The sequence below is a fragment of the Myripristis murdjan genome, chromosome 24 (assembly GCF_902150065.1).
Source record: "Myripristis murdjan chromosome 24, fMyrMur1.1, whole genome shotgun sequence".
Classification (NCBI taxonomy): domain Eukaryota; kingdom Metazoa; phylum Chordata; class Actinopteri; order Holocentriformes; family Holocentridae; genus Myripristis; species Myripristis murdjan.
This window is the reverse complement of record NC_044003.1, coordinates 14,733,785-14,757,603: the sequence shown is the minus strand read 5'-3', so window position 1 is coordinate 14,757,603 and position 23,819 is coordinate 14,733,785. Positions and strand designations below refer to the sequence as shown.

Sequence of the window (23,819 nt, the reverse complement as noted above, 5' to 3'; positions counted from 1 at the left end):
GCTGATCATCAGTCATTACAGTGTTTAGATTTGCAGTTTCATTTCATTTGCCTCAGTGGGTTACTTGGTTTGAAACAAACTACATCTATTAAACAAAACTGCCATCAAAGTACCTTTACATCACAGCTCACCAATTAACACTTCATACCCTTTGATTAAGAACCAGTACTCGCTGAATGATAAGGACAAATATGCAAACATAAAATTAAATGATATACTGTAGGCCTATGTCATAAGTGATTCTGAAGAGCGGATAGATTTGTTTTATTTTCATTCATCCATCATGATCATGTGTCCAATCTTTTGTTATGATCTGAATATTATTGACACCATGATAGGAGGCTAGGTTCTTTGTGTCCATAAGTAAATTGGAAAAACTTCCTACCATCACTTCATCAAGTCTTTATTTTGTCGCTGTAAGAAAACCCCCATTTTAAATTAAATGAGAGATAGAGAGAAGAGGGAGGTGAGGCTCTGTGTGTGTGTGTGTGTGAGAGAGAGAGAGAGAGAGAGCAGTCCAGCTGGTGTTATGATTTCTTGTCCTGTATGTTTTTGCATCTTTATGATTACATGGTCCCCAATGCAGCTGGACAGCAAGCTTGACTGGAAGAGCCACATGGAGGTGGCATACAGCAAGGGGCAAAGCCGTCTTTATTTCCTAAGGAGGCTAAGGTCCTTCAACATCTGCCAACCCCTGCTGCATAATGTCTACCATACAGTAGGGGCCAGTGCTCTGTTCTTCGCAGTAGCCTGCTGGGGAGAGAGTGTTTGCCCAGCAAATAGGAACAGAGCAGACAAACTAATCAAGAAGGCTGGTTCTGTGGTGGGGGTCAAACTGGAGCTGGTCCAACAGGTGGCAGAGAAAAGAATACTGTCCAAGTTCAAGGCTATACTGAGCAACTCTGCACACTCTCTCCATGCCGGAAGTAACAGCAGCATCTTCAGTCAAAGACTGATTGCACCAGCATGCAAGTCGGAGCGCTTCTGGAAGTCTTTTATTCCAGCTGCCATAAGACTTTTTAATGCACAAAACCCCTAGATTTTAATCTCTGCTTCCTGTATGATTTATTTATTTATTTATTTATTTATTCACTCACTCCTCAACCCTATTTTTCTATTTACTATCAGAGTTTAAGTGGCCAATTAGTATTGTATGAGTGTGCAATTTTATGTATGCTGAAGTGATGAAGCTGCCATGACAATGTAATTTCCTGCAAAGGATTAATAAAGTATCATTCATTCATTCATTCATTCATTCATGCAACACCACATACACTGTAATCATTAGTTGTTTTCTTTTGTTGCATATGTCTTGTCCTACAAGTGATGACTGCTTTGGCAATAAAACTGCCTATTTATCATGCCAATAAAGAATGTGTGTATGTGTGTGTGTGTGTGTGTGAGAGAGAGAGAGAGAGAGAGAGAGAGAGAGAGAGAGAGAGAGAGAGAGAGCGCTACAGGTGTGCAGGCTGCTGTTGTCGGTCGTGACGTCAGTAATTTCTGCTGAGGAGCTGAGCGCTCGCGGCCGTGTCATCCTCACCATGACAACATCGGATTTTTAGCATCGGCAAAGGACAAACATCCACCTGCTCCTCACTATGATTTAGCTGTACGTGTTATGGGCTGTGTTTGACATTACTGCCACATATGGTGTGTATTTGACGTAGGAGCCTTATCTCCCCGCGGTGCTGAGGACGTGGTATGGCGCTGAGCAGCCGGAGACAGAGGCAGATGCCGTTTAGCTGCGTAAACAATATGGCTGTGGTTCAGCATCACCGACTGGTCGCGTCTGTTGTTTTACTGTTATGTGCGGTGCGAGGTATCCACACCCGCTCTTCGCAAATATCAGACTTAAAATCCAAAATATCAGGGGTTGAGGAGCTGTTGGAGGAATTCCGCAAGCAGCTCCAGCAAGACCAGCTGTATCCGAGGGAAGGCGATGTGACCGACGTCTGCCTCGGCGACTTCAACGCCGTCGGGGAGCACATCATACGGGCCAGGGCCTCCATCGAGCAGGGGGCCACTTTCCTGTCGGCTCCCGGCAGGGTGTACAGCTGGAAGGACTGCCTGCACGCCTGCTGCTCCGAGCCTCACTGCACCGTGGCAGTGGTCCAGGAAGACCTCAGGCAGCCCGGGGACAGCCTCAGCTGCTATTTATTCAACTGCACCTACAGAAATAAAAACGTGTGCTCCTTCGCCCCGCAGCAAGGGTTCAGCACCTACAGCCGGACTCCCAACACCACGGGACACCTCCCCGTTGCCTCCGGCAGCCACGGAGACAAAGGACAGAGGGGGAGCTCCACCAGGAGACCCGAGGAGAGTCTCGCTGACGATGATACCCAAGGTGAGAAGCGTGACAGGTGTTGTGCCGAGACAAAAACATGACAGGTGACAGCTGTGCTCATAAATAAGACAATACAAACGTGTGTATGATTGAATTTGTTACCACTGACTCCTCTAGATCAGTGGTTTTCAAAGTCGGGTTGTTTCTGGACTTCGAGGGGACCTATGCAAATTTGCCCTTTCGACTCAGTTGACGAAAACCATGAGTCTACATTGTTGTCATCACGAGCACAACTCACTTGATCGGCTAAATGACATGGTTTTTGTTAGTCGTGATTAAGGATTTCAACTAAATCAAGCCTTGCTATAATGTAAAAAATATGGGTGATCATTTTAACATAATGTTCACCATTTTGAATCTATTTTGCTGTTCTCTTAATCTATTTCAGATCCAGAAACGTTTATTTATTTATATTTGTGTAGCCTACCTGGCCCCCAGAGACTGTGCCAGCTTGGCCCATGACAAATATTTTACACCAGTTTATTACATAGCCCTGTTCCCTGTCACGTAGGGGTTTCCTTTCATTTGCCACCCATCTGCACAAGGCCCTTGGTTTTTTTTTTATTTTTTATTTTAGTAACTATGTTTAATTAACTGGATGATTAGGCAGCATGAACATAAGCATGTTAGTTATCAACTATTTAGCTGATCTGATCAACACAGTCTGATTAATTGCTTGGAGGGCTCCCCAATAAACCTACAGGCAACATGTGACTGTTTTTTCATTGAGTATTTGTTCAGCAAGTAAGTGACCATTAGCAGGTTTGTTCTTAATGACTGAACAAGTACTGACTTTTAGTCAATAGTTAATTAAGTATTAATTAATTAACTGTAATGTAAAGTGTTACTTAATTGAAATCAGTGGCTAGAAGGTCAGCTCTATCACTGATCAATCTTTGGTATAGAAAATTAGATAGGTCTCTAATGACTTTTCAACATGCTGTTTTGTGTGCTGTGGTTTGTTTTGTTTCCTTTAGTTTTTAGTTTTTAGCTTTTAGCTTTAGTTTTCCTTTTGTTTAGTGATTGATTCTTGATCAGCTAGATCTACCAAGTCATGTTGTCTGTAAAGTCTTTTAGACATACTTGTGATGAAGCTAAATAAACTGGGGTTAGTTTGGCTCAGGAATTTTCAATTTTGCATTTCTAGCCTAGGACCTTGAAGCAGCTGTTGGGACTATGGATGATTTATCTGTTGGGAACTAACAGGCAGTGGCATAGCTGAATTGGCTATGCCACTGCCCCATGTCCCAGCCCATTCTGCTGCTGCTGTCTGAGCTAAATCTCCCCTGTAATAGAGATTACAGTGAAAAAACAGACCTAACCAGTACCCAGTTGTTGTGAGCAAGGCCAAGCAGGTGGGGTGAGTTAATGATTTGCTTTTTAGGTCTTGGCTCTCCACAGTTTCATGATGGCAGTTAGACCCACAGCAGGTGTGTTAAAACCCAGCCCTAAATCTCTATGTGCTTAGCAGAATCAGAATCAACTTTATTGGCCAAGTGTGTATGACTCTGGTTTACAGTAGCCTCTAGTACTTAAATATATCAATCAAAAACAGAAAAGAGAAAAAAACAAATGTATGTCACAACTATACAGATGCCTTGTTATGACTGAATAGTTTATGACCAGTGTTCAACAGTTGTATAGGTATTGACAATTGCACATTTATATACTGCACATCTGAGCTAATTACTTTTTTACAGCTTGGATATTTGACTGTTTCCTGGTATTGGGCTACAAGACTGTCTTTTAAAGGGAACAAAGTGCAAACACACAGGGCACCTTATACTCCACATCTGAGCTATGCAAGTGATATATAGCTCATGAGAGAGATAGCCTGTTCTTGTTCTTGTGTCTGGCAGTTTTGATGCACATTGCTTTGTACCACTTGCCAGAGGGAAGTGACAGAGACTGTGTCTAGGGTGTGTGGAGTCTGTGCTGATTCTGTCCACCTATTTCCGGACTGTGGAGGTGTATTAAGTCCAGCAAGGTGGGCAACGGGGCTGTCTGCAGTTCTGGCCTGCTTGGTGGCTGAGCCAAACAAGACAATTATAGAAGTACACAGGACAGACGCGATGTCCGAGTAAAATACAGATGATCAGCTCCTGTGGCAGCTAGAACTTCCTCAGCTGGCGGAGGAAGAAGTGCCTCTGCTGAGCCTTCTTCAAAATGGAGACGATGTTAGTCTCCTACCTCAGATCCTGAGAGATTGTAGATCCCACAAACCTGAAGGACTCAACAACCGACACAGTGCTGTTGAGTGTGGTGAGGAGGGGCGATGCTGTGGGTATCAGTTGGGCCAGCATCAGCCTCTCAAAGGGCTTCATGCCCACAGACACCAGGGCAACATCTCTGTAATCAGACCTGTCATCCCAGGTTTCTTCAGGACTGGGATTTCTATAGATGGTAATGTCTTTGTGGCCCTTCCGCACTGTAGTATGATTGTTAGCTGGCAAGTTTTCAGATTTTTTCCTTTTTAGCTGCTGGTATTTCCCTTGTCATCATTGTTATATATTAAGTGTTTGCTGGTGGGAACACACACATCCTCACAAATCTTAATGCATGATGCCATAGAGTCAGATGGCTCATTTAAGTAGGTGGCTGCAGCTTCAGAGATATATAGTCCTGTACAGGCCTGTAGTTCTAACTTTGCCTCATTGGTCCGTATTTTCACAGCCCTGACTACAGGTCTAGCAGACTTTAATTTCTGCTTGTTTGTCAGGAGAAGCTGGACCAGACAGTGAGCAGAGAGGCCCAAAGCTGCTCGGGCCTCTCAAATAACTGTCTGGTCAGCAGCCAGCTACTGTTGTAGAACAAACAGGAACTTATAGTGAATCCACAGTATTTATTCACCAGGCCAAAACTGAAATGAATGTGGATTCAGTATCAAAATTACTCTACCATAGTGACAAAATGATAGAAGAGGAGATGGTCTAGTGGGCTCAAATAAAATGCAGTACACGTATTGTATATGGCACATATTGGGACTGCACACTCAATCAAAATAATCCAAGTTGTAGTTTGGCCACATGCAATGTTCAAATCGATGGAGCTGCATTTTTTTTTTTATAAAGTTATCACTATGAATCAAGAGTTGTGGTGGTACAGAGATGCCCTGTCCTACAAATTGTACTCACCAGACATAAGAAAGCATCTTTGTCTGGTACAGAGGTTGCGATAATAACATCGTCATCATTTTTTTAAATAGTATTTTCAGTAAAAATGAAAATTATGATGCAATATCTGTCAAAATAATTGCAATATGATTTTTTTGTCATATTGTTCAGTCCTAGAACACATCTTCCTTGTCAAAGCATTTTTCATGTTTGGTTGTTTTGCAGAGCTGGATGAGCCTCCACGCAGTGATGCTGGTCAGGATGTGGTGATCCAGCTGCCCACAGACTGGGCTGTGTTAGACGGCCGGGACAGTGTGGACGACCATGGCATCAGTCGCTACGAATGGGCTCTTATTAAGGGGGACACAGCCATCAACATGAAGGTTAACACTGTGATACTGTCTGTATGGTGAATGCTCATATCCAAACCACCTTAGAATAGCTGCTGTGACTTTCTGCAGTTTTAGTTTGCACGGTCCCAGTGGGAAAGCAATATATTAATTTTTATCTAAAAGAGAGATATTCAACCTTCACAAATCAAAGGCCATTTCCAGGGGGCAACACAGATCTCTAAAACTGGACTGAACAATAAAATGGACAGTGGTCAGTGGGACTTTTCCATAAAATCAGCTCTCTAAATTCATGTCAGCTTGCAGTTATGTCTTCATTATAAATATTTGGCTGTGCAACAATGACAGTAATAGTCCAGTTACTGGTAAATATTTGGAATCAGCTGAAGTAATCATTTTATATCATTTAGCCTCAATGTCCACTATATACCCCACTCTGATTCACAAATGCTTAGCACTGCCCACGCAGTACAGTCTTGGCAGTGACAGTGCCTTTTTCTGTCCATTGAGCTACACTTTACCACAAACACTGAAGGAAATGCAGGAGATAATCGTATGTCAAGGCAAATCAGTCTGAATTTGCATCCTGTAGATGGGAAAATCACGCAATATCACAACAAAGGAAAACATTTGGTAGAGGAATGCCACAATTATAGGATTTTGGCAGTTTTGTTTGTGGGGGATGAGATAATTGTACCATTGCTTTTCTAATATGAAGAGAGTTTAATCAGGAGCTTTACAGACACTAACGTCAAATAGCCCTTGTGTATTTGTAGTAGCTAAGTCAACACAAGTCGTGTGTGACCCAAGCCCCATAATGCTTCGCTGTGCCAACAGAGATAAGAGTTCATTAGAACCAAACCTGCCCCAAGGACAGGAGCACTGCTGGAGTCGGCCCTTTTTATTCTCAGTCCTTAATCCCAGAAGGGGACATGGAATTTTCAAGACACCCTTTCCATTAAAAAAACAACAACTTTATTATTATTATTATTATTATTATTTACTATTAAATCATTAAATCAAGCATCATATATATACATATATATATATACACACACACACACACACACATACATATATAATAGCATCAAATATACATATATATTTTTTTGGGGGGGGGGGGGTTATATATTATATATTATATATTTTGATAACAGATTATATTTGCTCATCTTTGTTGGTGACGTACTTATTGCCTCACAGTCTGAAAAAGTTGTTGTCATGTTGAAGGTGACCCATCCAGGCCTGCTGAAGGTCAGCGGTCTCCAGCAGGGCGTCTACACCTTCCAGATGACCATCACTGACACAGCAGGCCAGAAGAGCTCCGACAACGTCTCCATCACTGTGCTGGCACCACAGCACCAAGCAGCAGGTGATGACTCACATTATCTGGGCTTTGACCTCTGTTAACAATAGTTTTTTATTCCTGTTACAACACAAGTGTTGTCAGTGTTCTTCCTCCCTCCAATAATGTCATGTTTACTGCCTTCCTTTCTATACTAAGGAAGAGAAGTTCCTTGTTCCTGGAGGTGTGTCTCAGAGAGCTCAACATGATTTAAAAAAAAAAAAAACTCTGGTAAACTGGTAATAGTGGATAATGATTACATTGCATTCATTTACAGTTCATAGTATGTGATTTACAGCTGTATTTACAAATTCAGTTTTTGGATATTTTTTAAAATTTATTTATCCAATTTAAAAATTCAAATGTGTGGCATTACCTGTTTTAAGTGCTGAAATATGATTATGACAGTTGCATTGACATGCAGTGAAGGGAAAAAACAGTAAAGCAAGTTGATCCCCATTTTTTGACTCTTAAGTTGTGTTTTTGGAGGAACAAAGATTCAGAAGAAGACTGGGGGATTTCTATTCACCTGAAGCAGCAGTAGAATGCATATTTTAGTCAAAGAGAAGCAGAGTGTGGTGGAGTTACATCTTGCTGTGCCTGCAGTTTGCACAGGCCACTGCTCCCGCTACCAGTTCATGTGTGATGACGGCTGCTGTATTGATATCACCTACGCCTGCGATGGGAAGCAGCAGTGCCCAGACCGCTCAGACGAGGCCTTCTGCCAGAACTGTAAGAAACCCTTGTTGTCCACAAATGTTGCAGCATATTTTGTGAGAGCAGTGTGAAATGCAGGGAATTATTTCAGTATTATTGTCACATGTTGTCCAGGGAATGGGAAATCGGTCATTGTATGAAAAACTTTGCTAAGGCAGTAATAGAAACACACACACTGATGTCCAAGATGATAGAGTGCATTGAGATAGGCAGTTCCCTCGTTAACATAAAATACTGTATGTTCTCTCTTTGACTGATGAGAATTACAGGAACTCATTTGTGAAAACCTGTAAATTTTACCAAACTGGAACAAACTGCACTTTGCCTTTCACTTCTCTGTGTACTCTGTAGTTGATAGCAGCAGGAAGTCAGTGACTCATCCTGCTGGTGTGCCCGGTAATCATAACGCTGTGGCCCAGACAGAAGAGGCTGGGGACAGCTCCATGCTCCAGGACGGTCCCAGGAAGACCCTGGAGAGTATCGTACCACCACCTGCTCAACCTCAGGACAGGACCAAAGTCGCACTTCTACCACCTGTTCATCCTCAAAGTCCCAGTCAACAGGAGGGCCCAGTCAGCCAAGGTACATGGTATAATACATGTAGCAAACACTTTATTTGAACCCCCGAGGGTTTACTCCTTCAGCTTCAGTTTGTTTGGCCAGGTATGAGAACTGTGTTGCAGTTTGTCAGGAATGTGAAAGTAAGCAGACTGGTTTATAGGTATGAGGAGACTGAAGTTGACATCTGATAATCTGTTGTCCATCATGCTTGGAAAGTCGAACGTAACAAAATGAACCCTAGCTGGTATGAAGACCAGAGTAGGTAAATGACACCAAAGAGTGCAGATGAATCATACTTAGCTAAAGTTAGCAGGGCCTGGAATCAGATCTGATCGGCCCAAATCAAAGCCGCAGTCAAGAGGAAACCTCCAGCCCTCTGAGGTCTTCTTGGGATAGAGCTAGCTAGTGAGTGTTTGTGTCTTTAGTCTACAAGACCTGGTTCACCTGTAACTGGATAGTGTCAACCTGAATGAACCAAATAGGAAAATGCATCACAGAAAACCTTTCCACTATGGCTCATTCCAAAGAAGACAAACTGTAGTTGTGATTGTTCATCAGCTATTTATGTTAGTAAGCATAGCAAAATTATAGTCTTATAATCTGCTTTATTTGATAGAGATAGTAGAGAGAGACAGAAAAGGCAGGGGAGAGAGTGGGAATGATGTGCACCAAAGGGCTGGGTCTGGAATCGAATCTGGGCCACTGCAGTATATACTTTACCAGGTGAGCCACTGAGGCACCCCATTTAAGTGGTTTTAATAAATAAAAAAAAAAAAAAATTTCTTGCATTTTTCTTTTTGTCTAGGTGTTTGTCTGTATCAGAGTTGTGTGACTGCAGCAAAGGGCTACATTAGTTATGGCACAAACGGCACCCCAGACATACCTGTTTATAATGTGATCTTAACAATACAGTCCTCCATCACTGTCATGGGTGCATTATTCCTGTGTATAGAACACAGAGTGTTTTAGTGTCTGCACACAGAGGCAGATGGGCCCCTGCAGGCAGCCATTGAGTCATAGAGCTGAGCTGAAAATGCTGGCAAAGCCACAGGGCCACTCTCTGCCATACAGGGCTGCCATGGGAATGCAGCCCTATCCCAACGTATCCTGCGAGTGCTGGAACAAAGCGCCTCTGTCCCCCCATCATCTGATCCCTGAATGAGGCTGAGACAGACTGGGGGGGCCACTTCTTTCCTTGCCACTTTACCACCGGGCTCACTTGCATTCTCAGGAGTCTTTTCTTCCTTTTAGAAAACCTCATGACCAAATACATGGGAAAGTAAAATCCATGGATACTTCATCATATGGTCAGACAGAGAGGGAGAAGTTAATAGGAATTTCATAAATACTGTCATAGTGAAAAGCTGATTTCTGTCTCAGAAGAGCACTCTGGCAACACAGTTTTTTGTGACATGATTACATCCATTGTCTAGGACAGTGCTCTGACTTTGACATTTACACACCTTTCTACTGGTTGCTTGTAATGTTGGTACACTAGAAAATGTAGGTCTTTACACTCAGTGCAGTCACTCTGGATAAAAATGAATGTGAAGTTGATTCTTGCTTTCTGATGATGCAGATCCGTGTGCTGCAGCTCCAGTGGTAGGACCCTGTAAAGGTACCTTCCCCAGGTGGTACTACGACCGAGAGGCGGGAGAATGCAAACACTTCCTGTACGGTGGTTGTCAGGGCAACCATAACAACTTCCTCCAGGAAGCTGATTGTGTCAGTGAATGTATACAAAAAAGTAAGATTCTGATTCTTGTTATTTCAACTCCACTGCATGTAATTGTGATACAAAACTTGCAACTTTTACTATTAATGAGAACAATGTTCTTTAGGTCCTGTTTTCAAACCAGCAACCGCAGCTCCACCCATCACCAAACAGACTGAGCTAGGTAAAGGTAGATTACATTACAGTAAAACTGAAGAATTGTAATTTTGAATGCTTTCATGAAATATTAGTAACATAGCCTTAGTATGTCATTACTTCCAAATCCGATTTATATTTTATTGTTGTTTCAGCTGCCCCTAAAGCGCCTGTGTCCCAGAGCCAGCCAGAGAATGAGATCCCCATATCCAAACCATTTCCAGTAATGGGAGGACATCCAGTGCCTGAGTCAGGTATGTCACAACATAGAGGGTTGCCCACTAACACTTTGTCCTTATCGCTGTCGCTATTTTGTTTTCTGTTGGCCATATACTACATTGCAATACACTGCTGCTTGTGCCTCTTGTTCTTACTGTGGTCTCTGTTTGTCAAGCTGATTTTGTGCTTTTAGGTTGTTCACCCCTCAATGTCTTGTTGTCTTGCTGTCTGCATGGTCTGTCCTGTTTTCTCCTGCAGGTGCAATCCTTCCACTGGCACTTGGCCTCATCATTACCGCTCTGCTGCTGCTCATGATTGGCTGTCGTCTCAGGCTTGTTCGCCACAAGCTAAAGAAGGCCCGTCCCCTCACCACAGAGGAGTCTGATTACCTTATCAACGGCATGTATCTGTAGCCACTTCAGCAGAGGCAGCAAATACAGCACACTCAAGAAACCTGGGATGTGGGAAGCTTCTGATGTCCAAGAGGAAGCGAGGGCGTCGTCACCACAGCCTGAGCGATAGCTCTGCAAGTTTGAGCCGTGCTCATCTTGTAACCCTGGCGTTCGTCTTTAAGACAACAGAGCCCCCACCTCAGGATGGAAACTTCCCAACTCCCTGCTGTCATGAACTCTTCTGTACAGCCCCACACTGAACCCCCAAACTCTGCTGCAGGTAGAAGCTGACTCTGAACTACTGATATTTGACACTGCATTGTTATAGAAAAAATCTTATTCTGTATCCAAGACGAAAGGCAGTCCCTGACTGATATGAGATGTTCTCCTGTCCCTCTCATATAATATTTATCATTTTCCCTCAAATATTGGTTGATTATCAAATAAATTCTTATTTTTACTTGTGGGTGTATTTTCTTGACTAGTGCTGCACAGTAATGTATTTCTGCCACTGAGTGGCACTGATGTGCTTAATTTGTGCCATACATTGTCAGTCTATTACTACATCATCTGAAACAAGGAAATTAAGTTTGTTTCTTGGTACTTTTGATACAATCTAAGTGAATGGACAAATGATTTTGTGTCCAGTCTGGATCGAGCATCAAGTAATTCCCCAGAGCCAGTAAACCATGCCCAGGTGAAATTAAAAAGAAAATCCTGCTCCAGCCCAATGTATTGCTTATTTTTCTTTATTGAGCAAGCCTATGTGACGTTATCTATGTACACACACAACTGTATTCTTCAATCTGCTGTCTTTTATGTGACATATTAAAGTTTATTATTGGTTAACAGATCTTGTTTTGCTCTTCTTCAGTCTTTTCATGTCAGCCATTCCCTACCACTACATTCTAAATACAAAATGTCCTTTTCTATATACAAGATTTTCTAATGTGAGGTTGCAGCCTGCACACTAAAAACTCAATAACAAAAGGCAGACAAAAACATAAGCATCTCTTTATTTTCATATGCCATTCCAGAAACTGTGAAAGCCAAAGATCATCCAACACATGGATAACCCAAAATAAAATGTGCTCTTTGATTCCATGTTTTTTTTTTGTTTGTTTGTTTGTTTTGTTTTAAGAAAACATCAGACATTCATTCGCTTTATATTGTTGTTTATTTTGGCAAAGCAGTGACTATCTCATTTTGTATCCAGTCACCATAGGAGCCTGCACAACATGTTAATGGAAAACCAGCGGCAGAAAGCAACACATCACCAGGTGGAAAGCACAGCCTTGTATGTGCACATGTATCTGTGTTATTAGTGCTCTGCTCTCCATGGGGTGTACTGAGGCATTTGCCAGTATGTTCCAATGCATTGCTTATTCTATGTGTAGTATGGCCTGCAAACTGCTGCACATCAAACAGGACGTGTGGGTTACATCAGCCATTGTGTTTCCTATATTTGTGTGTACCTAAATACTGTTGGCGGGGGGTAAGAGGTTGTACGTTAGCAGAGAGGTCTACCGTTAGATGATCCACACACACAAACTGTAGCTAGGTGAATTATCTAAAAGGCGCAGGCTTTCCTTATCATTGTCCGGCCTTGTCCCTACATTCAGCGTTGATGTTGCTGAAATGTAATACTGTAGAGATGGTTGATTGCAATTCAACTGATGTAACCACAAAAAAAAAAAAAAAAAAAAAAATCCAGCAATTAAAAACAATATATAACCAAAGATGCAGGCCTGAAGGAAAAAAAAAAAAAAAAAAAAAAAAAAATCAACCCTCCCCTCTCATCACATCTGTGCTCAACTACAAGCAGTCTTTTTTTCCAAGCCCCTCAGGTCCATGTCATCATCACAGTACTCTAATCCACTGTTAGAGTTAAAAAATAAAATAAAATAAAATAAAAAAGAGAAAAAAAAACTTTTTTAAAAAAAAGCCCAAATATATCATGTTTTGTTAAGCTTTGAAAAAAAAATGTCATGGGTTGTTGGAACAGCCCGTCCCATTATTCTCCAGGTTTGAACTGAAATGTGGAATATTGATCGTTGTCCTCTTCAAAGTTCATCCCTGTGAGAAACAGAAGTCAAATGTTACACAACGCAGGACAAAAGACGAGTGCCATGCAAGTCACACACAAATGTCCTCCTGTCATGCAAATAGAAAGTCACAAGAGTGAGGCACAATAACATGCAAACTGGAGAGCCACCTTATCACAGCAAAATCCAAAGACGGTTATTAATCTTTGGATCTCTATCTCACACAGTAGAATATCAAACAAAAAAAAACGGCAAAAAATGTTTAGTAACAGTGGGGAGGATAGCTGTCTTTAGTTTCCAATGGTTGGTTCAAATTGACTAAACTGGCATGCTCTTACATATCAGCCAAATGCAAACCACCAATACTTTATTTAGTTAACACTTGAATTGGTTTGAGTAACAAAAAGCATATCACTTCAAATTGCTTAAATGATGCAGATTTATTAAACCCATTTTGGGACTACGGTGTTAAGAACAGATAAAAGAAACGTGCAGCCAGTTGGTGTGGTATGGGAGAAGCAAAAAATGTCGACAAGCAGCAAACGCAGCCCTTGTGATCCATTGCCTGCTCCAAGCCACACCATTTCACCTTTGCCACTGTGAGAAGGAGAGGGGGAGGAGAAGGAGAAGGAAGTCACTTCCACCTGGAACACTGCTTGTCTTTGTCTGTTAAAGGCACATAAATCACCCCCATCAAGGGCTTCATTTTGGTGCTGCCGTCCTCCATCTTGTCGTACTGCTCCAGCATCTGGTTCCCTCCTGCCGGACCCACAGGCAGGATCAGCCGGCCACCTGGCTTCAACTGATCCAGGAGCTGGGAGACAGGTGAGGGATGTTTAACAGAGAAGTGGTATGGTAAAATGCTGGTCCCAATAGACATTAATCCACCCCCCGAGGTTTAGGTTTAGGTTTAGAAAAGTACTCAAGGGTTTGCAATTTTAACCTAATATAACAAGCATTGTTCTAGTTTAAAACTCACAACTACAATAGGATAGACAACAGGATTGGACATTCATTTTTGTCTATTTTTTGTTCTTGATTTGGCCTTGGTATTTTTTCGTAAGCTGTTACTGAATTGGGACAATGTGACTTTGATCACCCGCTACACACAGTGGTGCAATGTGAAGACTCACGGCTTGGGGGACGGTGGGTGCTGCTGCGCCAACATGAATGGCATCATACGGTGCCTCTTCCTCATGGCCCATTCGCCCATCTCCCACTGCAACAAAAACAGGCTATCGCTTACAGGGTGCCAGTCTCAGTGTTAGGCCAGCCACACCCACCAGACCGATGGGTGCTCTCACAGAGCTCATTAACTGACACTGTGGCAGCTCTGGCCTGGCCTCTGAAATCGACGCTGCCCGCCAGCAGGGCAGACCAAAGTAGGCACTCGTCTCTCAATTATTCAGCACTGCACTCCCCAGTCTCCTGAGCTGTGCACAGTTCCTATCTGAGGAGAAGCCTGCAAAGTCTAATGATGAGCACTACATACTATAGCTTGTTTAAAAAGGAACAGTCAATCACAATTTCTCATTCAAACAATGTGGTATGTCTGAAAACCTGAAGAAAAAGGCCTGATTTTTGGATACTAAATGTTGCCACCTTACCTATTAGCTTCACTCGGCCTGATGTTATCAAACTGGGGTCATCTTTCTTCACATTGTTTATCGAGTCATCTACCAGCTCTTTGATGTGATCAATTCCTATCACTTTCCCTTTGGGACCTACCTGTAAAGCACAAAGTGGGAGGGTGATGGTACTCAATTTGGTAGAGGACATAGCAGGCAAAAACAGCACCTTTCAGATCTTTTTACATTGATGCGTTAACACATTGCAATCAGTGGGCAGTCAAATCAGTCAATCAGAAAAGCCTCCAAGGAGAAACTGTATTTGTTTACCCGTTATGTGTGGCTCACCATTCGTGCAAAGCAAACAGATAGGATTCCACTGCCTGAGCCCACATCCAGAGCCTTGGCTCCCTCATACAGCTGGTCATGTAGAAGCTCCAGGGCGTAGGCATGCTAGGACAACAGCAACAAGAAAACTAAATTATGTACTATCCCTATGTGCACTGTCTGCATTTATATTCCATATGACACACAGCTAAGTGCGATGGCTACAGCCCACCCAGGACATCTGCAGGGTGCAGCTGACTGGCTAGCATCACGGTCAGTCTCTGGCAGAACTAGCAGCCAAATATGACAGAGTGAATAAAGATAACATGGTTAAAGTCCAAGATTTGGTTTATTGGCACTTTAACACATTTAAAAATTAAGTGATTAGGTTTGTTTTGAAATTAGGGAGGACAGTATGGCATGTTTCTCCTATTTGGAGCTGCCTCTCGTTGGTTTTAATCAACAGAATGATGGAATGGGAGCAAACTTCATAAAACTATTGATGAGAGATTGTGATTCACAGGATGTAAGAATGTCAAAGATGCTTTAAAGTCATACCATGTGCGGGGCGCTGATCGTTGCTTGATAGCCTTTTGGTTAAAAGAGAGGCACAGATTAGGTTAGTTTATCTCTTGGTGTTCTTGATTGTATTTGACTGTGCTGCAGTGTGTAGGTGATGAGAGCAACACACATACCTATTGACTGCGGCGAGTCCATGTAAGGATTACACCTAGAAAAATGTGCTCGGTCTGTGGCCAGCATGACTTCATAGACCTTATCAGACTTAATTATCCCATTTTCTGAGAATGCAAGAGAGAAATTTGATTTGATGATACATTATGGACAGACACACTCAAGAAAATACATGACAAGCATAAATGGCCACACACACTGGATAAAATGTTAAGTTGAAAAATCAATGACTCCTGTGGGAAAGCTGTGTCCAGTCTACCACTAAACAGGTTTTGATGTTGCGCTTTTGTGCCACAGTCCAATGAGAGCATACATAGAAAAAAAATAATTAACCAACACAATCAATAATTATAAACTCTAGGACATATTATTTGTGTCCTGGCCAAGGTAGGCAGCAACACATATGACCAGTTAAAAGAAATGCAAGAGCTAAAATACAAACAAACAGAATAAAATAAATACACATAGAACTCTAGGAACATTGAACTCAACTGGACAGAAATTTTGTTACTATAGGATATCTAAAAATAATAAAACAAAGAGATAAATGTACCCCAAGCAATTTTCTAGAACAATTATTTAACACTATCACAAATAACCAAGCCAAACCTTGGAGGCCAAATGCAAAAAGGGCTAAAAACAATTTCATGTTAACATGTTAAGCCAGCCTGCACTTCTTAAGGAAAAGATTTAAAAGATCTCAGAGGCAAGCTCATGAGGTTTTATACCCGACTGTGGCAGATTTCAATTGCAGGGGACAACATGCATAAAAAAGTAATTTTCCTAGTTCTTTTAGGACATGCACTGTGTGTCGTATTGGCATCAATGTGTTGACAGGAGGCCACACGTGCAGACAAACTGTCAAGCCGTGCAGACGTGTGGCGGAGGAAAACTAAACAGCTCCACAGACAGAAGCGTCAGTGTCTTCTGAATAATCCCTCATAACAGGTTCCATTGGCAGTTGGTGCCAAAAGAAGGAAATGCCAACAACAGCCGGTGCTGCTCCCGTTACCAGCTCCCCTCACCCTCAGAGCAATGTGCTGCTTCAGGACACATTACACATACACCATGCATGCTTCCAGATGGACACCTACTAGTGATCTCTGCAACTAGAATAACCCATGCAGCGTTAACAATCATATTCGACTGGCCACAAATTTCTTTTAACATTTTTTTGCACATCTTTGGGGAAAAACAAGCTGCAGGTTTAGGCTGCAAACTGCCATGTCAGTTCACAAGGTAATCAGGATCACAAAACGAATACCACTGGAAATAAAACTACTACTCTATTAGCGAATGAGTGTCCTATAACACAAGGAGTCCTGGGCACTGGTCAAACGATAGCACAGATAAGAAAGTCAGGAATTAGCATGCAGATTGAGTGTGACCTGCTTAAGTCCAGCTTATGCTAAGTTAGGGCCTGCTCTATTATGGGTCAGTGCCCAGTGCAGAGTTTCCTACGTGTGGATTTTACAGGAGTGAGAGAAATCACCACTGACAAAACACATGTAAGTTAATAATGGGGAAAAAAAAGTTTTTCCCCACTAGTATGAAGCCAATGTTTTGCATTTACAATAGGGCTGCCAAATAAGTGAAGTGTTAGCTCTACAAAAAAATTATTGTTGAGAGAAAAAAATAGGATGTGGAACTTCATTCAACACTATCAGCAACTACCATTTAGTCTACAAAAATGAACAGAATTAATAAAAAGGGTTCTCCTGATTTCGACTTGGAGGATACAAGCTGTTATGGGTACAATATTAATTTAGTATTCTGGGTCTTTCACCTGATATTTTGTAAGCCATAATGCAGAGCTGAGAGTTGGTCTAAAACTCCAGATGCACCAGATGAATGATGAATTCTTCGAGAAAGTAGTTTATTACAAGATTTCAACATCAGGTGAATACTAAAAAATATATGCATTTTACACAGGCATATCTCCTGATAATGCAGAGAACTACAGAGGATACACACAGCAGTCTTGCAACTTTTGTATTCTCTTAAAAAGCAGCTGTAGTGTTGCAGGCTACTGCCCCTAACCCAATAAGCTGTTTGGCAAGCTGCTTGCAGCTAACTTGACCTGTCAGCTGCAATGCTTCGCTGTTCTGCACAGCATATAAATAGGCTGTAGCCTACTAGAGACTTGCTGTTGGACAAATGCACTCCAGTTTGTGCATGTCCAGGACACAAACTAATCCCTGCGACAAATGCAACATGCGACACATTTCAAGACTTTTAGATGATCCTCCTTGCAGCACTGACACACACCGCCTCAGTGTCACACACTTCTCCATCAAGTAAAAGCAGAATGTGGATATTGCTTTACTAGTAGTGGATCTGCTGGCAACAAGGCGACACCGACCACCCAGGGGTGACTTACTCATGGGAGTTTACTGTCATTTACTGATTTTTGCTTGCATCCCAGCTGATCTCATAAACAAAGCATGGTGTCATATCAAACATCTCACACATAAGCACAAAAACTGCAGCCGGCCAGCCAATTCCAGCCGCCCGAGTCGACTTATCACCTAAAATACAGAGTGAATGGTGTGAACGGGAAGGCTATCAATGAAGGTGGGCAGGGCAGCTAGCTAACGCTGCTATCGCTAGCTACAACGACGCAATGACGCACTACAGCTAGCTGGCTAAGCTAACCTCACATAAAACTGTCTTTGCACAAACTGGGTGTGAAGCCGCACGCCGGGTCAACCGAGAGGATCGAGCCTTTCTTCATTTTCTGCCTCCTCTGGGGTCTGCATCTGTTTCACGGCGTAAACGTGGTTGGGAAAGGGGTGGAGAGAGGTAACCCTAGGTCAACAACATACCGCTGCCTCATACTACATAGCCTAGCAACCAACTAGCTAACGCTCCCGTGCGGGGAAGCTGCAAACCCGCTGATTTTCGGGCGGATAACGGACCTGCGGCTCAGTGCACCAGTGAGGCCTTTTTACGTAACATTTGGTACTTACTGCGGAGGTTGTTGACGAGCTCTGCGTGGCTAGCTCCTCCAGATTTCCAGGCCATTATTAAACAGACTTTGCGGAGTAAGTAGACACCAGCTGTCAGTGCCGCGCCTGCGCCAACTGTTTTCCCGACGAAGCTGACAACCTCCAGGACAGACGGAGCGGCGGATACGTCACCAGACATCCACAAAGCTTTCACCGCAGCCCGGCCTTTGTAGCGTACACACGCAAGAAATCAAACGTCATTTTTTTTTTTTTTTAAATCAATACTGAAGTACCTCTGGTGTTTGCACTGGGAAAAGCCAGCTTGTTAAGTACATAATCAAATTTGCCGCATTTGACTTGCACGGTGGTCGCTAGGCGGAGTGCGAGATCTATTTACGGTGCGAGAAAAAAAAAGGTAGGGGTTTGACATTAGCGGGCTACCGTACCTCCAGCGGCGGCGGGTTTATCTACATGAGTGATGTTTGTTAATGCTAAGCTAATGCTGGAATATACATTTTTACAGTAAGAGTCGTCGTTTTTGCCGCCATGGAGAGTACAAATGCCAAATACGTGTCCCAGAAAATCAGCAAAACGAGGTGGAGGCCGGTTTCTTCCTCCGCTTTGCAGCAGCCACACATCTTTGCGACCGGTTCGTGGGACAACGAGGTGGGCAGCTAACTTAGTTTTTTAACATAAGGTGGAAGGGGCATCACACCAGTGTCAGTGAAAAAAAAATGTGGATAATTAAACGTACATCCATTGTAGTATATGAGTTGAGACATAGTTTAAATGTTAAAATGTGAACCACACAAATAGCTTATGCTGATCTGTGCTTTCCAATATGAACAATTTCAGTTTTTTATTCACTTCTCAAGGGTCTCACGTTTCATCCTGGTGCGGTATGATTGTGATTGAAGGTGTTTGTTATGTGCTGCAGGATAATAAGATCTCCATTTGGTCCATTGGGGATCATGGGCTCCCTGGCATGGAGGATGAATTGGAGGGCGATCCTCAGCTCTTATGTGAATATCGGCACGATGGTGATGTTCTGGACCTTCAGGTAAGACATGAGAGATGACAGAAACAACAACACTTTGCCTTTGAGTATCGAAAACTATGGCGAATGTCTTGCAGGGGGAGAGAAATTAGGTTTATTTTGATTACAGGTACTTTGATAGTGCCAGGGCAACAGGATCTGTAGAAGTACAAGACATAAAATGAGACTTATTAGACAAAGCAGCCTACATGAACTCTACTGCCTGTATTCATTCAAGGCTAGACATCTCGGAGTTTGGTGCCTGACAGAGCTGAAGGAGTTGGGTGTTATTTCTGCACATGCCTTTGTAATTGTGGTTTTATGATGGTCTCTAACGAGTCTGAAATGTTTAATAGTTTCTGGATCAAGACAGAATTGTCACAGCCTCGTCAACTGGAGCGGTGACCATCTTCCACCATCATCAAAACAGTCAGGTATTTACCCCCTAAACTAAAATCGTTTTCTCTCTCTGTCTCCCTCCCACACACATACACACATACACACACACGCACACACGCACACACAGTGGTAATATTACAGCATATTGACCCAGGGTCACCTCATCTAGGGGGCAATCTCAGCTTCATACCTGGGAATGTTTCATATCATGATAGACCTGCTTACATGGGGCGCTTCTTTAATTTCCATTTGCAGTGGGCGGCACCTTGTAATGCCATCAAAAGCAGACATGTTTTCATTCTGTGTCAGCACGAGGTTCCTGACATTGGTCTCTGAAATTACAACAATGAGTTTATTCATTCAGCCACCAAATGAAAGCTTTACCCAATTATTAACACTTTGATCTTTTGATTCCCTGTAAGGTGTGGTAACACCTTGCGCACTGAACTCGGAGTGAGGCAGTGTTTGACTCTGACCAGATGCATTTTTTGGGGTTGTTAACTCGTCCTGCCCACATTAGTAATGCAGTATGAGAAGTGTATATAGGGTTTCCATGGTCATGGAAATCCTGGAAATAATATCAGTTAAAAATGTGTTTTCCATGCCTGGACTAGTTTAGGAAAATGCTAAAACATCAGTAAAAGTCAGTAAACAGCAGGCTCTGATCCAGCTGGTCAGGCTGTAACATAAATGCTGTGAGGCTCCTGTGTTTTCAGCCTCTCACTTTTCTCACAGTGCAAAGGTTACATCAACAATAACAGCAGCAAGCACTTTCAAGCCTTGTGGTATTAAGTGGCCAAAGCAAGTTCCTTAATGATGAAAGTAAACAAACAGTTTGAGGCAGTGTTATGTCATGCAGAATGTTTTCATGTAATTTAAAACATTGCAAGTTAACAGAGCATTCACAGGGCAAGGAAAAAACTACAGGAGATGCTTTTTCAGATTTGTTTTTTTTTTTTTTTTTTTTTTTAATCTTTTTGTACTTTAAAGTACCAATAAATTGCAGGATTTAAACTAAAGGAAGGTGTCATTCTTCAAGTTATAGCCACATTTTCAATGTCGTAGCATTTGACGATCTGTAAAGGGTCATTTATATATTATATCGCTGAAGCACGGGCCTCATTTTGTGAAAGAGTTTTGGAAATAAATTTTAAAATAAGCATGATGACCCCTCATATCAGATTGTATAAATTATCATATTGCACCATGTTGACCAAGCACGTTTTGCACCATTATCTAACAAGAAAATCTGACAAAAGACCCACAGCACACAAGCTGGTTTTCTACGACTGACTTCTCTCTTTGTTGCAGACGATATCTGTTGCTCGGCAGTGGGCGAGGGCGCATCGTAACCCTTGTGACAATGCGCCCTGCACCGGCGTCGTGTGCAACAGTCCTGAGATTGTCACAGTCGGTGAGGATGGGAGGATAATCCTGTTCAGAGCCGACCAGGAAGGAGCAGTTCGAATCATCGGTATGAAAGTTTGACTGCTGCACCGACCCATCGCGCCACGTTATGAATATCCTAAGCATGTGCTAACTCTTTGTGGAATGACCTTAAGAGACTAATCTGATTTACACGTTTTATTGGTCTGCTCTTCCACCGTCAGAGAACGCTGACAGCAATTCGATCCATGCGGTGACTTTCCTGAGGACGACAGAAATTCTTACAGTGAACTCCATCGGCCAACTCAAGCTGTGGGATTTCAGACAACAGAGCAGCTCACCGTCACAGATTCTCTCCCTGTAAGGTCTTCTCAGTCTTCACAAGTTATATCCAAATATGTTTTTTTTTTTTCTTCTTTTTCTCCAGGTCTTTGATTTCCAGATTTTTTCCCCTCATGGTTAATTTTCTAATAGAAATTCCTGCTCTCCTGTCTTTAGAGTTTTCCTGATCCTGCCTTTTAATTCAGTAGATTGAGACCAAAGGATGTGATTCTTTGTCTTAGCAGAGATTCAAGTTGATTCACAGTTCACAAATTGGTGATTCAATTTAAGTACAATTTGTCTTTTTTTTTTTCTTTTTTTTTTTTTTTTGGAATGACTCAGTTCAAATTGAATGTGTCACCAAACAACAATTTGATTCTGTACTTTTTGCCAAAACTTTATTTCCATTAAATAAACATGTAATAATGTCTAACCTTTTTCCCTCTGAAAAATCTGATCAGAGTTACTTAAATATTCTTTAATATAAATATTAAATATTGATTAGATCTAAACTGGGGTAAGATCAATACAACATTAAGTCCTTTTAAAAAAAAAAAAAAAAAAAAAAATCATTTATTAATTGATTTGCTGCATTTCACATCAGTTCAGGCTGAAGTCAGAGCAGTTCATGGCATTAATATATTTTCCCAGGTTGATTCAATTCAGGTGACAGGATTTATAATCAGTACAATGAATGAAACATTACATCTCTAATTTAGACAACAGGCAGTACTAATAATTGATTCTGTGTGCTTTCAGGACCGGGGACAGAGTCCCACTGCATTGCGTGGCCAGACACCCAAACCAGCAGCACATTGTGGCCACAGGAGGCCAGGACGGCATGCTCTGTGTCTGGGACGTGCGACAAGGCAACACCCCTTTCTCTCTTATAGAGGCACACTCTGCTGAAAGTAAGATTTTTGATCCATGAAAATTATTGTAGGCACATAAATTCATTCAGCTTACGAATCTCTCATGTTTAAAAGGAGAAACTGGCTGTAAAGGTCTTATTTTGAAAAGTTCCTGTTCCTCGTTTCATGTTTTCTGAGTGTCTCTTTGGTTTTCTGCCCAGTGTGGGAAGTCCACTTCCACCCCACCAACCCAGACCACCTGTTCACATGCTCGGAGGACGGCTCGCTGCTCCACTGGGAGACAGCCTCGCACTCAGACATGCCCTCCTTCTTGCAAGGCAAGTCGTACGCATGATGAAGACATGATGCTCATTGTTAGTAACAGTGCTGTGCATCCTCAATTTAGAGCCACTTCTCCCCCAAAAGGCTCAGTGATGTCCAGTGCTGAGAAATCCATACATTATAAAATTGCTACGAATACTTACACTGGGGGTTTTGTCATTGGTTTGCCAGGTGGCAGGAACAACAGCATGATCTCTCGCAGTGCCATGGCCCCCGCCGGTGGGAACCAGTCCCTCATCAGCGCCTGGCTGGCCGGAGACTCTGGGAAAGGCCGTCTGGAGACGACGCACATGCTGCCTAGTCAGACGCTGTCTGTCAACAGTCTGGATGTTCTGGGACAGTGCCTCGTCTGTGGGACTGACGAAGAGGCTATTTTTGTCAACAGACAGGTCCCGGTTTAGATGAGTCATTAGTGTGCAGTGAAAGTACATGAATTATTTGATGAGATTTGGACAAATAATTGGACTCACACGTTATCTGGTTGCCAGTGCGATCACACAGAAGTTAGGGTTTATGTCTGCACTGATGTTGCAGGAATAGAATATGATTAAAAATATACAGGTGACATGTTACCTGTATATGTTTATTGTATAAAAATGCATACACTCTTCTTTTACACATTTATGATTCAGTTCAAGCAAGTGATGGATCTTTAATCACAGCCTTGCAGTGTGACATTTTTCTGTGTTGCTAAAGTTTTTGTAAATTGTTAAAAGCAGAATCATTCAGCTCCAAAGCACTTTTTGTCAAGAGGTCGTTTAAAACTTGGTTCTCAAATAAAAAGGATTTTGGATAAATGAATTCTGTATCTTTGCTGCTCTACTGACAGTGTATATATAACCCCTGCCAAACAAAATAATGCAAAATCCCTTATACTTATCTAGCTAAGTGACGGTGGGCAGCCACCAGGTAAACGGATGGCCAGGAGTGAAGTGAAGGCTGATGGGAAAAGAGGCAAAAAAAAAAAAAAAAAAAGGACTAGTAATTACACC

At 42.3% G+C, this 23,819-nt stretch overlaps 3 protein-coding genes across 4 annotated transcripts; 2 read left to right on the top strand and 1 right to left on the bottom strand.

The window, feature by feature from the left end:
* The first annotated feature begins 1,558 nt into the window (after positions 1–1,558).
* On the top strand, positions 1,559–11,764 carry lrp11 (low density lipoprotein receptor-related protein 11). The gene is made up of 9 exons (XM_030046631.1): positions 1,559–2,344; positions 5,683–5,840; positions 7,038–7,179; positions 7,759–7,884; positions 8,221–8,451; positions 10,010–10,177; positions 10,272–10,328; positions 10,456–10,554; positions 10,778–11,764. Exons 1-9 carry the CDS (start codon positions 1,702–1,704, stop codon positions 10,930–10,932), a joined length of 1,779 nt encoding a protein of 592 aa, XP_029902491.1. The 5' UTR covers positions 1,559–1,701; the 3' UTR covers positions 10,933–11,764.
* A 145-nt stretch (positions 11,765–11,909) lies between these two features.
* pcmt (protein-L-isoaspartate (D-aspartate) O-methyltransferase) lies at positions 11,910–18,735 on the bottom strand. Of its 2 annotated transcripts, none has more exons than XM_030046633.1 (8): positions 18,514–18,735; positions 15,547–15,651; positions 15,410–15,441; positions 14,873–14,977; positions 14,564–14,684; positions 14,090–14,175; positions 13,601–13,770; positions 11,910–12,987 (listed from the first exon to the last, which is right to left on the bottom strand). In XM_030046633.1, exons 1-8 carry the CDS (start codon positions 18,689–18,691, stop codon positions 12,975–12,977), a joined length of 810 nt encoding a protein of 269 aa, XP_029902493.1. In that variant the 5' UTR covers positions 18,692–18,735; the 3' UTR covers positions 11,910–12,974. The 2 variants fall into 2 exon arrangements, with proteins under 2 accessions (XP_029902493.1, XP_029902494.1); XM_030046634.1 differs by having other exon boundaries at positions 13,546–13,770; positions 18,514–18,665.
* A 98-nt stretch (positions 18,736–18,833) lies between these two features.
* nup43 (nucleoporin 43) lies at positions 18,834–23,628 on the top strand. Its single transcript, XM_030046632.1, has 8 exons — positions 18,834–19,158; positions 19,430–19,552; positions 19,885–19,962; positions 21,239–21,401; positions 21,538–21,673; positions 22,394–22,545; positions 22,707–22,823; positions 22,999–23,628. Exons 1-8 carry the CDS (start codon positions 19,039–19,041, stop codon positions 23,226–23,228), a joined length of 1,119 nt encoding a protein of 372 aa, XP_029902492.1. The 5' UTR covers positions 18,834–19,038; the 3' UTR covers positions 23,229–23,628.
* The last annotated feature ends 191 nt before the right edge of the window (positions 23,629–23,819 follow it).